The sequence below is a fragment of the Pelophylax lessonae genome, assembly GCF_965119305.1.
Source record: "Pelophylax lessonae genome assembly, chromosome: 4".
NCBI classification, from domain to species: Eukaryota; Metazoa; Chordata; class Amphibia; order Anura; family Ranidae; genus Pelophylax; species Pelophylax lessonae.
In genome coordinates this window covers 41,522,349-41,540,776 of record NC_138771.1, presented here as the reverse complement: position 1 = coordinate 41,540,776, position 18,428 = coordinate 41,522,349, and the positions used below count along the sequence as shown (strand labels likewise).

General features: G+C 43.9%; 1 protein-coding gene across 1 annotated transcript in view; it reads left to right on the top strand.

Annotated features, from left to right (window-relative positions):
- The window catches only part of SLCO3A1 (solute carrier organic anion transporter family member 3A1), a 502,692-nt gene that overhangs the window by 329,507 nt on the left and 154,757 nt on the right, over nucleotides 1–18,428 (top strand). Inside the window, exon 3 of the mRNA XM_082254687.1 lies at nucleotides 14,063–14,161. Coding sequence (XP_082110813.1) covers nucleotides 14,063–14,161 — 99 coding nt within the window. The remainder of the gene's footprint in view (nucleotides 1–14,062; nucleotides 14,162–18,428) is intronic.

The window sequence follows — 18,428 nt, the reverse complement described above, 5'->3', positions numbered from 1 at the left end:
TGTTTTGAAGAAACACACAACACTATGTGTGGCGAAAAAAGAGGCACAGCACACCAACATCAAAACCTCATCCCAACTGTGAAGTATGGTGGTGGGGGCATCATGGTTTGGGGCTGCTTTGCTGCGTCAGGGCCTGGACGGAATTGCTATCATCGAAGGAAAAATGAATTCCCAAGTTTATCAAGACATTTTGCAGGAGAACTTAAGGCCAAAATCTACCAGCTGAAGCTCAACAGAAGATGGGTGTTGCAACAGGACAATGACCCAAAGCATAGAAGTAAATCAACAACAGAATGGCTTAAACAGAAGAAAATACGCCTTCTGAAGTGGCCCAGTCAGAGTCCTGACCTCAACCTGATTGAGATGCCGTGGCATGACCTCAAGAAAGCGATTCACACCAGACATCCCAAGAATATTGCTGAACTGAAACAGTTCTGTAAAGAGGAATGGTCAAGAATGACTCCTGACCGTTGTGCACGTCTGATCTGCAACTACAGGAAACGCTTGGTTGAAGTTATTGCTGCCAAAGGAGGTTCAACCAGTTAGTAAATCCTAGGGTTCACATACTTTTTCCACCTGCACTGTGAATGTTTACATGGTGTGTTCAATAAAAACATGGCAACATTTTATTCTTTGTGTGTTATTAGTTTAAGCAGACTGTGATTGTCTATTGTTGTGACTTAGATGAGGATGATCAGATCACATTTTATGACCAATTTGTGCAGAAATCCATATCGTTCCAAAGGGTTCACATATTTTTTCTTGCAGGTGTATGTTTATTTGTGAACCATACCATTGTAGATTTTGCTTTATGTTTTGGATCATTGTCTTGTTGGAAGACAAATCTCCGTCCCAGTCTCAGGCCTTTTGCAGACTCCATTAGGTTTTCTTCCAGAATGGTCCTGTATTTGGCTCCATCCACCTTCCCATCAATTTTAACCATCTTCCCTGTCCCTGCTGAAGAAAAGCAGGCCCAAACCATGATGCTGCCACCACCATGTTTGACAGTGGGGATGGTGTGTTCAGGGGGATGAGCTGTGTTGCTTTTACGCCAAACATAACGTTTTGCGTTGTTGCCAAAAAGTTTGATTTTGGTTTCATCTGACCAGAGCACCTTCTTCCACATGTTTGGTGTGTCTCCCAGGTGGCTTGTGGCAAACTTTAAACAACACTTTTTATGGATATCTTTAAGAAATGGCTTTCTTCTTGCCACTCTTCCAAAAAGGCCAGATTTGTGCAGTATACGACTGATTGTTGTCCTATGGACAGAGTCTCCCACCTCAGCTGTAGATCTCTGCAGTTCATCCAGAGTGATCATGGGCCTCTTGGCGTAGATTTGCAGTGGTCTGATACTCCTTCCATTTCAATATTATCGCTTGCACAGTGCTCCTTGGAATGTTTAAAGCTTGGAAAAATCTTTTTGTATCCAAATCCGGCTTTAAACTTCTCCACAACAGTATCTCGGACCTGCCTGGTGTGTTCCTTGTTCTTCATGATGCTCTCTGTGCTTTAAACAGACCTCTGAGACTATCACAGTGCAGGTGCATTTATACGGAGACTTGATTACACACAGGTGGATTCTATTTATCATCATTAGTCATTTAGGTCAACATTGGATCATTCAGAGATCCTCACCGAACTTCTGGAGAGTTTGCTGCACTGAAAGTAATGGGGCTGAATAATTTTGCACGCCCAATTTTTCAGTTTTTTATTTAACAAAGTTTGAAATATCCAATAAATTTCGTTCCACTTCATGATTGTGTCCTACTTGTTGTTGATTCTTCACAAACAATTACAGTTTTATATCTTCATGTTTGAAGCCTGAAATGTGGCAAAAGGTCGCAAAGTTCAAGGGGGACGAATACTTTTGCAAGGCACTGTATATATGTGTATGTATATATATATATATATATATATATATATATATATATATGTTTCTTAGCATTTGAATAGCACAGGGAAGGGTTAACGTCCTGTAACATTTTGTTTTTCTGTCTGTACCCCTGTTCAGAAGATTTCACCTCACTTTCTGTTCCGTTGACATTTGAAAATTTTGGGTTGTCATGGAAACAAGGATTGGTGATATAGCTTTAGTGGAGACACATTTTCCCATGATAACTCTTACAGGAGTGAGATTTCCTCTCACTTCGTGAGAGTACGAGTTGTATGCAAGTTGGTCGCCTGATCCAGCTCCTCCACGGTCCTTCCTGCATCGTCATTACCTGGCTGTGGGCCATTTGTTTATAAGAGTGTATAAGTGTACTTTTTGATCTCAAATGGTTTATTTATAAAAAATTCAGCTAACACATACATTACATATTGAAGTACCCTAGTATTCTACTTTCTTTTTTTATTTTTCTTCTTTATTTACAATAAAAGTATTTAAAATATAGATCAACACTAGTTTTTATGGAGTAGCATTACACTAAGGTGTACTTTTAATAAACCGAGAAAAGCCGTGATCCTGGGGATCACGACTGATCTCTGATGAGTTACCGTTTAGTTAGCTGAGATGAGGAGCAGAGAACATGTTCTTCTCTTCTCATCACAGTACATGACCGTTTCTGTCACAAACGGCCAGTTTAGAAAAGTGAGATCTGAAGATCTCACAGCCGTTATTCTGAAATATCTCCATTCCAGATTCTCCAGCTCAGAGCTGGAGAATCAGGGGGAAAAGCTGGTGTGATAGAGGAAGAAGACTTCTTTCTTCTGATATATCAGCACCAGTGGGTTCAAAATGTAAAAAAAAATATATATATATGTATATATGGTATGTATGGGTGTATGTATGTGTATATATATATATATATATATATGTATATATATATATATATATATATACTGTATGTACTGGTGTGTATATATATATATATATATATATATATATATATATATATATACTGTATGTACTGGTGTATGTGTATATATATATATATATATATATGTATACTGTATGTACTGGTGTGTGTATATATATATATACTGTATGTACATATGTATATACACTGTATATGTGTGTGTGTAGATAGATAGATATTCAGTTAGTTTTCATGTGTCAGAACATGTCATTACGAGTGCTTTTAAACTTTGGTTTCACTTTTTAAACTTGGCGGCACTGTAATCTCACAAAATCTCGTGAGATTACAGGCAGTCCACCCAGTTATACAGGGATCATGGCCGTTTTCAGAGAAAAAGATTCTCCTCTGATCACCCTTTGAGAATTGAAGTTCTCGACCACCTAAACTGGGTGCCAGAGTTGATAATTTTTCTCTGGGAATTGCCGAGAAGTGAACTGAGATAAAACTTCTCAGTTTACTAAACGTACACCTATATGTGATGATATTACATTCAGTGTGTAGTATTATATATTCTTTTCTAAAATATTTACCTCATGTATACCTTTGTTCATTGCTCATGTTACTTCATTTGTTTCATGTAAGGGTCCTCTCGCGTGGGCTTTCCGCTGGGTGGACTCTGTTTTGCTCAGTGGGGAACGGTCCGCCGATCCCCGCTGAGCAGGTGAATGACAGCTCCGTCCCCGCTTACTTTGCAGAGATGGAGCTGTCAGATCCCCGCTCTCCTCTATGGGAGATCGGATGATAACGGACCCGTCTATCCGTTTTCATCGGATCCTATCCAATCCGATCCTCCAGACAGATGAAAAATCGGGTTTCCATTCATCTGGATTTCACGGACAGGATCAGATCGGAGAGCAGCGGGTGTCAGCGGAGATGTCTCCGCTGACATCAGCTGCTCCGTAGGGGTGCGTGGAGCTTCTGATCAGGTCCGCCTGAAAAATTGACAGGCAGACCTGATCGGAAAGCCGTGTGAAAGGGGCCTTAGACAAATTTTCAATCAACTGTTTGTACTAAAAAAAGTGTATATGTGTGTAAATGAACAGTCCCGGGGATTTGTTTTTTTTGGTGTTTTATTTGGAACTGGAATGGGAGAAGGGAGAAATGGGATACTCCAACTTGAACTATGAACAATTTCTGAGGACACTAACTGTAATGTGTGTGGCAAGTTCACCTTGCCACTGAAGTGAAGTAGAAGATATGTTCCTGAATTAATTTCTTTTCAGGGTCCTAACTTGGCACCCCCTTTCTCACTTCTGGTGCATGCTAGTCCTTTGTCCACTGACTCTCCACTGGAGTGGTCCCATTCCTGGGCAGACCCCTGGCAAGCTTCTCAGTACTCACGGACACTGTTTTTCCCTGGGTTGCTCTGCCTTCAGCTCCACTTGTCTGTATCCTGGACCTCCTGGCTCAGCATCACACGCTTGGTCCACTAGGCCGACTGCCTGTGACCACCTTCCTTGCTGACAGGAGGAGAGACAACCATCACCCTCCTCCTGGGACCTGGCTTCCCGCCCAAAGACACCTTGTCACATGTGCCCGTGGCTTTTATAACGTATCCCAGGATGCACCACTCTCTGTGCCAACCCACTGGGACAGTTATAAAAGCCTGTGTGTTACTGGCTTGGTTTCCTCCACTGCCCACCATGCTCCTGTATTGGATACAGTGGGGACACTCCCTCAGACCAGATAAATCACACATGGACACAAGGCGAAACTAACAATCAGGCTCCCCTGTTAAGCAGGCAGAGCAAACAATGCTTTTACCTAGCACCTACCTAGGAGGGTGCTACATATATATATGAGCTTTGGGGTACACACCCTAATGCAATAGTCTGCGCAGACTTATGATTGTTGCTATGGACATTCTCCATCTCCAGTATGGGCCACACTGTGTTTTCTGTGCACCTTTTTGTGAAGCTGCTAGGAAAGTGTTCTGTTGCAGCAGTACATCCAGGTCTACTTAAGCTGAATTGTGTCAATCAGCTGTTCCTGTATGTGAATATTGATGTGAGATGTTCGTGTAATTCTCACATTCCTCAGTAAAAAGAAACTTTATTTAAGCAAAGAAGTTGGCGGTTTTCTCTGCTTGTACAATCTGTGTCTATAACCAGAATCCGTGTGACCTTGGTGCATCAGAAGAATCTCTCTCGGGAGTTAAGCCATTCAACCTTCAGGGTTGAGCAGGTTTGTGCTGCTACTGCTACAGGACATTTGCACCCGGTTAACCCTTGTGTTTATAGTGGTTTTTAAAGGCAGGCCATTTTTTTATTACCTTAATATATTACTTGCATTAACTACTTGCCTACTGGGCACATTCACCCCCTTCCTGCCCAGGCCAATTTTCAGCTTTCAGCACTGTCACAATTTGAATGACAATTGCGCGGTCATGCAACACTGTATGCACACAACATTTTTATAATTTTTTATTTAGACAGATGGAGTTTTCTTTTGGTTCTATTTAATCACCACCGGGTTTTTTTATTTTTTGCTAAACAAACTAAAAAAAGACAGAAAATTTTGAAAAACAAAAAAAAGGTTTTTCATGGTTTGTTATATTTTCTTAGTTTCTGTTATTATTTTCTAAATAAGTAATTTTTTCTCCTTCACTGATGTGGCTGCACTGATAGGCTGCTGCACTGATATATGGCCATGATGGGCACTGATAGGCAGCGTTGATAGGTGGCACTGATAGGCCGCACTGATGTTTAGACTATGATCATCTATGATTGGACACAGCTGGTCACATGGTAAAGAGCTCTGTGATTGTCCTTCTACCCCGATATGTGATCAGCTGTGTCCGAAGGACACGACGATCACAGATCCCTGCATATGCGCGCCGCAGGAAGCGGCTACAGTGCGGGCTCACATTGCCAGGAAGGCGTCTATGGATGTCCTCCCGGCAATGTGAGCCCACACTGTAGATGTCTTTTGGATATAGAGTGGGCGAGAAGTGGGTAAGGTAAAAAAATGTCTCAGTAAGTAAATTGCCCCCCACCTTGCTATATACCTACCTGAGTCAATCCAGCACAGTGCCTGTCTGCAGTAAGCATTGCTCTCTCTCCCTCACACAGGCACAGAGGCAGTAGCCATTGGCTTCTGCTGCTGTCAATTAAATCCTGTGTGGCGGGGGTGGGGCTGATCCACGCTGTGTGTGTCTGTTGACGCAAACAGCCTGGCTTGGGAGAGAGCCCACAGGTGTGCCAACCCCCCCCCCATTAAGAAGTGACTTCTCATGGTGGGCCACCAAGTAGAAGAGATGCCTAGAGCGAAATCTGGGGATCCCTTAAGGGGAGGATCAGGGCCGTTCTGTACATTACCATTGCACAGAGCAGGTAAATATGACACGTTTTTTGTTTTTAAAAAATGGAAGTCTTTACAATCAGTCTAAAGTATTCTCCAAAATGAAGGTAAAGAATGTCTCATTATTAGTCCTCCCCCTCAATATACTCACTTGTTCCAGCGCTGGGCCCGTCTGCAGCCATCCTCTCTCCTCTTCCTGCTCTCACTGGACACAGAGGCAGCAGCGGGAGCCATTGGCTCTTGCTGCTGTCAATTGAATCCTGTGAAGGAGAGGTAGGGCCAAGCCCTGCTGTGTGTGTCTATGGATGCACACAACCCAACTTGCCTTGCCAAAACCCAACCTGGCCTTGCTCAGTGGGAGGACAGTTGCTCTTTATGTCCCTCACCTCGCAGCTTGGTATCCATATTGGAACCTGCTGTGGTGCAGATTCCGCCTATGGACCTGGCCTGGAGAGTCATGACAGCAAGGCCTTACGGTATTCATAAAGTGGTGGCTTCCTATGATGTGAGCCTATATAGTGAAGTGACTTCAGAATGCATGAGGGACCTGTGATGTGAAGAGGAGGGACTGTGTGATTGGGGGGCTCTGTGATGTGGGACCTCTGATGTGATGGGAAGTGACTGTGTTATTGGGGGACCTCTGATGTGAAGAGGAGTGACTGTGTGAATGGTGGGCTCTATGATGGGGAACCTCTGATGTGAAGAGGAGGGACTGTGTGATGGGGGGGGGGGGGCGCTGTGATAGGGGACCTCTGATGTGAAGAGGAGGGACTGTGTGATGGGGGGGGCTCTATGATGGGGGACCTCTGATGTGAAGAGAAGGGACTGTATGATGGGGGGGTCTGTGATGGGGGACCTCTGATGTTAAGGGGAGGGACTGTGTGATTGGGGGATCTGTGATGGGGGACCTCTGATGTGAAGAGGAGGGACTGTGTGATGGGGGACCTCTGATGTGAAGGAACATGACTGTGTGATTGAGGGGCTTTGTGATGTGGGAGCTCTGATGTGAAGAAGAGGGACTGTGTAATTGGGGGACTGTGTGATGGGGGACCTCTGATGTGAAGAGGAGGGACTGTGTAATTGGGGGACTGTGTGATGGGGGACCTCTGATGTGAAGAGGAGGGACTGTGTGATTGGGGGGCTCTGTGATGGGGGCTCTGATGTGAAGAGGAGGGACTGTTTGATTGGGGGGCTCTAATGTGGGACCTCTGATGTGAAGATGAGGGACTGTGATGGAGACCTCTGATGTAAAGAGGAGGGACTGTGTGATTGGGAGACCTCTGATGTGAAGGGGAGGGACTGTGTGATTAGGGGACCTCTGATGTGAAAGGGGGGGGTAGTGTGATTGGGGGGCTCTGTGATGGGGGACCTCTGATTTTAAGGGGAGAGACTGTGTTATTGGGGGACCTCTGATGTGAAGGGGAGGGATTGTCTGATTGGGGGGCTCTGTGATGGGGGACCTCTGATGTGAAGGGGAGGGACTGTGTTATTGGGGGGCTTTGTGATGGGGGACCTCTAATGTGAAGAGGAGGGACTGTGTGATTGGGGGTGCTCTGTGATGGTGGGCTCTGATGTGAAGAGGAGGGACTGTGTGATTGGGGGGCTCTAATGTGGGACCTCTGATGTGAAGACGAGGGACTGTGATGGAGAGTGAGACCTCAGATGTAAAGAGGAGGGACTGTGTGATTGGGAGACCTCTGATGTGAAGGGGAGGGACTGTGTGATTAGGGGACCTCTGATGTGAAAGGGGGGGGGTTGTGTGATTGGGGGGCTCTGTGATGGGGGACCTCTGATTTTAAGGGGAGAGACTGTGTTATTGGGGGACCTCTGATGTGAAGGGGAGGGAATGTGTTATTGGGGGGCTTTGTGATGAGGGACCTCTATGAAGGGGAGGTACTGTGTGATTGGGGGGCTCTGTGATGGGGGACCTCTGATGTGAAGGGGAGGGATTGTGTTATTGGGGGGCTTTGTGATGAGGGACCTCTGATATGAAGGGGAGGTACTGTGTGATTGGGGGGCTCTGTGATGGGGGACCTCTGATGTGAAGGGGAGGGACTGTGTGATTGGGGGGCTCTGTGATGGGGGACCTCTGATGTGAAGGGGAGGGACTGTGTGATTGGGGTGCTTTGTGATGGGGGACTTCTGATGTGAAGGGGAAGTTCATATATATGGGGCTTTGATGTATAAAGGCAACTCTGATGTGATGAGGGACTCTTATGTATTAGGGGGGCCTCTGATAAGAAGGGGAGAGGGGGGTGGGCTCTGATATGGAGTTCATTTCATTGAGGTGGTTGTGTGCATTGTCCCAGGCTCAGGTTTGCCATTGATAAGTAACATTTGCGTTTTATTTACATTTTAGACTGGGGCGCCTCAGGATTTGCATACTTTTAAAGGGTGAAAAAAAGGTTGAGATACACCGGTCTAAAGACACCGAAATTAAGCTACTTTTCTTCTGAAGAGCACTTGAAGTTATTTTTCTCTCTTTATTATGTTGATGACAATATTATCTTATTCCGAGTGCTTGTGGCTGAGCTTTTCAGAACTATGATAGGTAATCTTGAGCCTGATTATCTCTATACTTCACACTCGTTCAAATCAATTTATATCCAATTGGATGCCGAATCAATACATTCAGATGCTTAAAATTGCTTTTTTTTTTGGTGACTATAAGTAAGAAGTTAATGACCAGAAAGAAGAGAAATGAGTGAAGTCAGGCTTGCCGGTACGAAGCAGGCAAAGCAAAGAGAGATCGGAGGTGCTGCCTCATCTACACCGGACATTTCTCATTTTGAAGTCTACCAGAAGCCATGACGTCTTCTGTCCCTCATTAAAAATTCAATCCGATTTGTGTGATTACAACTACTAGCAACGTCATCTGGATTTACATAGTAAATTCTATACATTCGAACCAAAAAAAGTTACGATGCGTCACTTTACCAGGTAGCGAGCGCTGTGATGATGCAAACACAAAAAAAAGGGAAGTCCATGTGATGTAAAACACCCAGTGCTGTTCTTCGTTCTTCGTGCTGTTCTTCAAGCTAATAGTTCAATGTGCCACTGCTCTGTCACATATAATCAGCGTAGTCCTCCTTTTTATAAATCTCCACTTCCAAACACCACCTCGCGTGCAGTTAGTGATCCCTCTCCCTTTAGATGGAAAAACTCACCGACTCCAAATGCCTTCCATTCTCATGGTTGGCAAGACAGCTTTTTGGTTGAAATCATCGACTCAAGGGCAAATGTCAAAACAATCACTCCACACAGCGCAATGTGCCAGAGAAAAAAAAGTGAAAACTTCCAATGGCAGAGTAACCAAACCACCACAATTTTATTTAAAACGATAAAAGAGCTGCTCACATTGCTTCAAAACAGTTTAGATGTTAATGATATAAATCACTTGAAGTGCTGTTTCTATATCTTATCTCACCACCGATGGACGCTATCAAAGTGCATCCCGGTGTCTCCTCTAGTCGCCGTATAGCCATGTCCAGACGCGTTTCGTCACTTCCGACTTTGTCACGGGATCACTTTGGATGTACTTTGATAGCGCCCATTGGTGGGGGAGATAAGATATAGAAACAGCACTTCATGTGATTTATATCATTAACCTCTAAACTGTTTTGAAGCAATGTGAGCAGCTCTTTTATCTTTTTCAATTTAGAGTTACAGTTACAGCAAAAAGTTTTTTTTTTTTTTTTTTCCTTTTGGGATAAAAGTTTTACATGAATAAATAAAATCTGATCATTTTAACCACTTAAGGAACGGAAGTTTTTACCCCCTTAATGACCAGGCCATTTTTTGCGATTCGGCACTGTGTTATTTTAACGGACAATTGCGCGGTCGTGCGAACGTTGTACCTAAAAAAAATTGATTTCGCTCAGAACCGTCACCATTCATTGAATGCCTTGTTTTTTTTTTTATTTTTTTGTCTTTTCAATTAATTCAATGCATTCTGTGATTAAACGAGGCGGAGATTTGTGACATAACTCCCCTACCTCTCCACATTGTCCTATCATAGAAGGTCTTGTATTCATTAAAAAAAAAATACAAACTTTGGGAAAATGTCAAATGAATCCTTGCAGTGGGGTAGCACCGCATTGCCAGGGTTAAGAGCTTGGGAGGGGAGAAACAGTTTTACTTACCTGATCCTCTGCTCCCTCTTGCTCGGTGTCCACCCATGCAGTGCAGGGCTATGGACCGCGCTTTGGTCTTGTTGACCTCAGGACCTGATGCAGCGGGGGGAGATGCTGAGGATCAGGTAATTAAACCTTTTATTGTTCTCCCAGACCAGTGATGGTGAACCTTGGCACCCCAGATGTTTTGGAACTAAATTTCCCATGATGCTCAACTACACCGCAGAGTGCATAAACATCATGGGAAATGTAGTTCCAAAATATCTGGGGTGCCAAGGTTCACCATCACTGGTCTAGACCCAAACAAGCAAATAACCCTTGCAGTGCCGGCTCAGGCCCACTGCAAGTGATCATTTTTTTGCTGTCTGGTATTAAACACAAAAGCAAATATTTATTATATTGCAGCTTGCCACTTCATAGATGTGATGGCTGCATTCGTTTTCTTTCATTTTTTAGGTTTTCATCTGGTGATACAGCCAGTAAGTCTGTTGTTTTTCAAAAGAACAAGCTCTCCAACAAATGTAACAGTTACAGGGATGAGAGAAACCAGTTCCCACTGACAGGGGTGCTTACAGTGATCAACTTTTATCAATGTAAAACCTTTATCTCAAAAAGTAACTGCTGTAACTGATTATAAAGTATTAGCAGGAGTTTGGGTTCAATGTATTAGTGTATCTAAATCTGCCAGTAAATTGAACACTCCCCTCCCACCAGACTGACAATGCTGCTGTCCAAATGTGCCCCCTGTGCTTGTTCATCCAGAGTGGGGGCACTCTTATACAGGAGGTGTGGTATTGGGCAGATCACCAGGTGAAAACGGGGAAAACAAAAACCTAAAAAAAAAAAAAAAAAAAAAAAACAATACAGCCACCACATCTAATGATTGGTAAGCTGCAATATATATAATTTTTACTTTTGGGTTTAATAGCGCTTTAAGGGGATTGTAACTTTATTAACTCACTTGCAACAGCACAGTTTAGTACTGTCCATGATACTTTATTTGCGCTAACACCAAATTTTCTTAAGACAAGCTTTTGGGGGTGGACCCCTTTCTTCTAATGTTCTCTGTGTATCAGAACCGAAGACCCTAAAAGCTTGTCCTTAAAATGGAACTCTACAAATTAAAAAATGTATTGCGGATATTACCTGTCCTGTAGAAACTGTTAATTTGTATTATTACCAGTAGATGGCAGTGTAGCTATCTGTACGGTAGAGATGTCAGTTTATTGTAACCTGCGCTATCCGTATACGGTTTGTTTGGATTATATCGGGTATGTAGAAAAATGATCATTTGCTGATGAATTCTGGACTAGACTATATATTTTTTGCTTTGTGTTCACAATATTGATTTGCAAGTCATATTTAAAAGAAATTTTACATTTAAACCAGTTCTGGACCGGAAGGATTTGCCCCCTTAATGACCAGGCCATTTTTTGTAATTTGGCACTGCTGTACCGAAATAAAATTTATGTCCTTTTTACCCACAAATAGAGCTTTCTTTTCGTGGTATTTAATCACCTCTGCATTTTTTTTTTTTTTGTGCTATAAACAAAAAAAGAGCGACATTTCTGGGGATAACAAAAACAATATTTTCACATTCTGCTATATAACATTCCAAAAAAAAAAATTAAAAATCACATTTTTTTCATCCTTTTAGGCTAGTTTGTATTCTGCTACATGTTTTTGGGGAAAAAAAATCGCAGTAATCGTATTTTGATTGGTTTGCGCAAAAGTTATCGCGTCTATAAATTAGGGGAAAGATTTATGTCATTTTTATTTATTTTTTACTAGTAATGGCGGCGATCTGCGATTTTTAACGGGACTGCACATTGCGGGGGACAAATCGGACACCTAACTGACATTTTTTACACTTTTGGGGGGGACCAGTGACATTACTACAGTGATCAGTGCTAAACATATGCACTATTAGTGTAATAATGACACTGGCCGGGAAGGGGTTAACGTCGGGGTGATCAAAGGGTTAAGTGTGAGCCTAGGGGAGTGTTTTCTAATGGTGGGGGGATGGGCTTGTGAAATGATTATAGAGAGCTGTGTTCCTATATAGAAGGCGCTCTGTGATGATTTCAGAGAGACGAATGGTCAGCTGTGTTTACAACGGCCGACCGTCCTTTACTCTCAGCGGGGAGTGATAGCGGGTGCCCAGCGGCAATCGCGGCCCGCCAGCCCCATGCATCAGCATCCCCGCCGCCTAGTGGGGGCAGAAGCTCGCCCCCAGCACCAGGTGCGCGACCGACGTGGGGCTACGTCGTTTCGTGCAGGAGAGGCAGTAAATCTGCGGCGGGTGGTCTTAATGGTGTTAAAGAAAGACAAGCAAAGACATATAGTAAAAATGTATCTTGATATTTTTATACCTGATGCAACAGGGGTGAAAGCCCGCTGTCGGCTGATTCAGGAGAGCACAAGTAAGTGCACTGCTGTGATCCACAAGAGAATTGTGGCCAAAATACTCTTTGGCCATACTTCTATTTTACAGAAATAAAAAAGCGGAACCTCACCTGAAAAAGGGAAGCTCTGCTTTATCTTCTCCTCCCCCCCTCCTCTCCCACTTGTGTAGAGTTTTTTTTTTTTTTAGGGACTGGGTACTTGATTTTGACACTTCTGCTCGGATTGTCTAGATCAGGGGCCTCAAAACTTTCTAAACAAAGGGCCAGTTTACTTTCAGACTCTATGGGGGCCGGACTGTGGCCAGTGTCACTAACCAGCCAACTGACACTAATACAGTGATAATACTGTACACTCTCACCGTACTAATGACACTGGCTTGGAAGGGGTTAACATCAGGGGCGATCAAAGGGTTTTAGAGCCCATTCACATTAGCACGACTTGTCAGGCGACTTGTCAGCCTGACAAGTCGCGGTATGTCGCGGTCCATTGTGTAGTACAGGACCCGTTCTAACACAAGTCACTGGGTCTTGAGCCAATAGCGGGCGAGCACGCACCCGCTGAGGCTCGTTCACGGAGGAGTGCGGGCGTGTGACCGGCGGACCCGATGTCCGCTGGTCACACTACGATCGTCGGTAGAGCGGGAGAAAGGCGGGCGGCTTATGTAAACAAGCCGCCTGTCATTCTCCCCTGTGTAAAAATGCAGATCAGACGGTTCTACTATGTAGGACCGTTGATCTTTGTTTTTACAATAGTAGACATGTCCCATCACAGTTAGAATCACGCCCCTAGGACACACTTAACCCCTCCCTGTCCAATACAGTTATCCCTTTCCCTGCCAGTGTCATTTTTACAGTAACAGTGCATATGTATAGCATCTTCCGGGGCTTAAGTGGTTAAAAAACGGAGGATTTATATTACTTTACCATCATTAAATAATATACGTAAATAAACATATAACCGGCATTTATTTGTCTCTCTGAACAAGTACAGTATTTTGCAGCTATAATACGACTATAATCACATGTATATTCTCTGCATGCTATAAGAAATGAAGTATATTGGAATATAAACAGGTCAAATAACTCCGAGCTTAATGAACAGCGACTGTTCTTTTTGTAAATGCACAGAGAACTTTATGGTAATTTGTTTTTTGTTATGAATGTGTGACAGAAGGGCTACGATTTAGCAGAGAGCTTTGAAATGACTTGTGTCTGTTCCGCACACCTGCGTTATTTTCTTACATGCAAAACTACTGTAGCCATTGAAGACCAGCCCAGCGTGTGCCCGCAGCAGTCTTGTTCTTTGTGAAAAGCTTTGCCTTCGTTTCATTTTAATTACTGAAACAATATTCTGTTTGTTTTGCAGGTATCCTGTTCACAATGCTGGTATTTGGACCTGCCTGTGGCTTTATCTTGGGATCTTTCTGTACCAAGATTTACGTGGATGCATTACTCGCAGACACCAGTAAGTGTTTGTATATGTCAACCAACATTCATTTTGACGTCAAATTTCAGTTTAGTTTTAGTCGTATTTTTGTCATCTGAATTGTTTTAGTTTTACTCGTATTTTAGTCATCTGAATTGTTTTAGTTTTACTCGTATTTTAGTCAACAGTACATTTTAATTGACTAAGAGTCGGTTCACACTAGCGCGACTTGTCAGGCGACTTGTCCATTGACCACTACAGGACCCGTTCAAATAGGAGCGACACAAGTCGCTCCGACTTAGAAAAAGGGTCCTGTACTACTTTGGGCGACCTCGGAGCGACTTGCATAGACTTCCATTATGTGAAGTCCCTGCAAGTCGCTCCGAAGTCGTGGTGCACGGGACTGCACAAGTCGCCCCCGAAGTAGTAAGGAGTCGTGTCGCCTCAGTGTGAACCGGCTCTTAAATCTAATGGTGACACAGGAAAAGATTGTCGGAGGAAAGCTCAAAGGCACCGCATCCCATTACATAGAAATAGGACACACGAATCAATGCTCACATTTGGAGCTGGAATTTTTAAGGTGCCAGTAACCCAAAATTCACAAATAAATATTAAAATTCAGCCCCCGTTCACACTGAGGCGACCTGTCAGGCGACCTGACAGGTCGCCGTAGGTCGCCTTCCATAGAGAAGCTGTGGACCCGTTCTAATAGGAGCGACACAAGTCACTCCGACTTAGAAAAAGGGTCCGGAGCTTCTTTGGGGCGACCTGGAGCGACCTGCATTGACTTCAATGTTATGAAGTCCGTGCCGGCCGCTCCGAGGTCGCCCCGGGAAGTAGCGTTGCCCCAGTGTGAACGGGGCCTCATAGATTTTATTATTTTGGTTTAAAAGTGTAAACATAACAAATATATATAACATGTAAACCCATATAAAACATTTTGTCTATACTGTATGTTTTTACATATATGTTTTTTTGTTATGTTTACACCTTTTTACCAAAATAATATGTAGCAATATTTCCAGGCCTTTGGCCTGATGTGGGTCTGCCATTGTTACCGGTAACACTTCTAACACATTTAAGTTGTGAACCCAGGTGTGAGAACTGAAAGAATGACCATTCCGGCATCTTTGGTTTGTTTTGCTTATTGTATATTGGGGATGGGAGAAGGGAATGAGTGGGATACTCTTCTAGGCTTAACTGGGGCACTGTACAGAAAAATGCCAGTTGGCGCTGTCTTAATGCCAGCTGAATGCCGGCCAACGCTTTCTGGCGCTTAAGGATACTGATTTGCTGAATAGTGCTAGAACTTTGACTTTAACTTGTTTGTTAACTCGGAAGATCCAGGACTGTAGAACACTTGACTCCTGACACTCGATTTAGCTCAAAAGTCACTGAACAGCTCCCTTCAGCCCTTCACTGGCTGAGGTAGCGCCTTGTCACTGCTTGTGCCGCTGCAACTCTTAACTCTGCACACTGTTGTATACTGACTCTTCAGGGCCCAACCACTGGTGCCCCCTTTACACTTCAGGGTCCTCTGACTAGGCACCCCCTTTACAGATAGCTGACTCCTGGATCCCTGGGACCTTCACTGGAGTGGTCCCCTCTACACTAGGCAGACCCCTAGGGCCAGTTCGCAGTACTCACCACCTTGGCAGGCTTTCTTGGAACTGAACCCCCCTTCCTCCACTGGTCCTCGGCACACCGTATCCCCTTTGCAGCTCAACTCAGCACTCTCTGGATTCCCAGGCCGCCACCCGAGACACCCGATCCTTCTGACAGGAGGAGAGACAGCCGTACTCTCCCTCCTGGGACTCATTCCCTCCAAACTTATACCCACTCCCAGAATCCTCTGCGGCAGAATCTGCTTTCTGGGGTAGATACAGGCCTGAGTGTGTCTCTGATTGGGTTTCCTACACTGCCCAATGAGAATCCTCTCATGGAGCCAGTGGGGAGACTCCCCTCTCAGCAGACACACCTGGGAGACATGACAGCCAGCTGAAATCATGGCCCTGCCGTTAGGCAGCCAAGGCCCACTATACTTTACCTAGCACCTATCTGTAGGGTGCTACAAATAAAATCTATGAATTTTAATATTTATTTGTGAATTGTGGGTTTCTGGCACCTTAAAAATCCCAACTCCAAATGTGAGCATTCTTTCATGTGTCCTAAAATCGAATGGGTTTAGGTAAATTGTAATGCGTTATTTAAAGAGTAAAGCCTCGTACACACGATCAGATTATCTGACGAATTTTCGTCTGTTTTTTTTTTTTGCTTGCTAGTCTCATATGGAAAGCGAAGAGGTTACTTTCATACGAAAATTCTCGTACGACAGAATTCAACTTCAGAAATTATGTCATGTTGAATTGTTTTATATGTATTCTTTCGTTTCCGAGCATGCATAGTCTTGCTCTTACGATTTTTTATTATGATTAAACGAAAATCAGACAAAAAGTGAGTACACCCCTAAGTGAAAATGTCCAAATTGGGCCCAAAATGTCAATAATTTGTGTGGCCACCATTATTTTCCAGCACTGCCTTAACCCTCTTGAGCATGGAGTTCACCAGAGCTTCACATGTTGCCACTGGAGTCCTCTTCCACTCCTCCATGACGACATCACAAAGCTGGTGGATGTTAGAGACCTTGTGCTCCTCCACCTTCCTTTTGAGGATGCCCCACAGATTCTCAATTGGGTTTAAGTCTGGAGACATGCTTGGTCAGTCCATCATCTTTACCCTCAGCTTCTTTGGCAAGGCAGTGGTTATCTTGGAGGTGTGTTTGGAGTCTTTATCATGTTGGAATACTGCCCTGCGGCCCCGTCTCCGAAGATCATGCTCTGCTTCAGTATATCACAGTACATGTTGGCATTCATGGTTCCCTCAATGAACTGTAGCTCCCCAGTGCCGGCAGCACTCATGCAGCCCCAGACCATGACACTCCCACTACCATGCTTGACTGTAGGCAAGACACACTTGTCTTTGTAGTCCTCACCTGGTTGTCGCCACACACGCTTGACACCATCTGAAATAAATACGTTTATCTTTGTCTCATTACACCATAGGACATGGTTCCAGTAATCCATGTCCTTAGTCTGCTTGTCTTCAGCAAACTGTTTGCAGGCTTTCTTGTGCATCATCTTTAGAAGGGGCTTCCTTCTGGGATGACAGCCATGCAGACCAATTTGATGCAGTGTGCGGTGTATGGTCTGAGCACTGACAGGCTGACCCCTCACCCCTTCAACCTCTGCAGCAAAGCTGGCAGCACTCATAAGTCTATTTCCCAAAGGCAACCTCTGGATATGACACTGAGCAGGTGCACTCAACTTCTTTGGTCGACTATGGCGAGGCCTGTTCTGAGTGGAACCTGTCCTGTTAAACCACTGTCTGGTCTTGGCCATCGTGCTGCAGCTCAGTTTCAGGGTTTTGGCAATCTTCTTATAGCCTAGGCCATCTTTATGTAGCGCAACAATTCTTTTTTTCAGATCCTCAGCGAGTTCTTTGCCATGAGGTGCCATGTTGAACTTCCAGTGACCAGTATGAGAGAGTGAGAGCGATAACACCAAATTTAACACACCTGCTCCCCATTCACATCCTTGTAACACTAACGAGTCACATGACACCAAGGAGGGAAAATGGCCAATTGGGCCCAATTTGGACATTGCCACTAAGGGGTGTACTCACTTTTGTTGCCAGCGCTTTAAACATTAATGGCTGTGTGTTGAGTTATTTTGAGGGGACAGCAAATTTACACTGTTATACAAGCTGTACACTCACTACTTTACATTGTAGGAAAGTGTCATTTCTTCAGTCTTGTCACATAAAAGATATAATGAAATATTTACAAAAATGTGAGGGGGCTACTCACTTTTGTGAGATTCTGTGTGTGTGTGTGTATATATATATGTATATATATATATATATATATATATATATATATATATATATATATATATATATATATATATATTGTAAAGTTTGGGGGTTCTAGCTCCACCGGATTGAGTGCACAACCGTTTAAAACATAAACAAAAAGGCTTTATTTCAGCAAACTTAAACAGGCTTCCAGCAGTGCATAAATCAAACACAAAATAAAGTCCGCTTTTCTTCAGCACAAAGGAATAAAGCAAGAAAAAAGGCACATACGGTTTTGTGGATGGGTCTTCTCCCCAAGGTTTGAAACAGTCCTTAATAGACCTCTCAGCAGCTTCCAGCAAACTTGCAGCTCCTTCAGACAGGTGCAACGACCAAACTACTCCTCCCCCACACTCACCTATTGCTGCTTCCTGTCTCTTAAGGACTGCTTCTC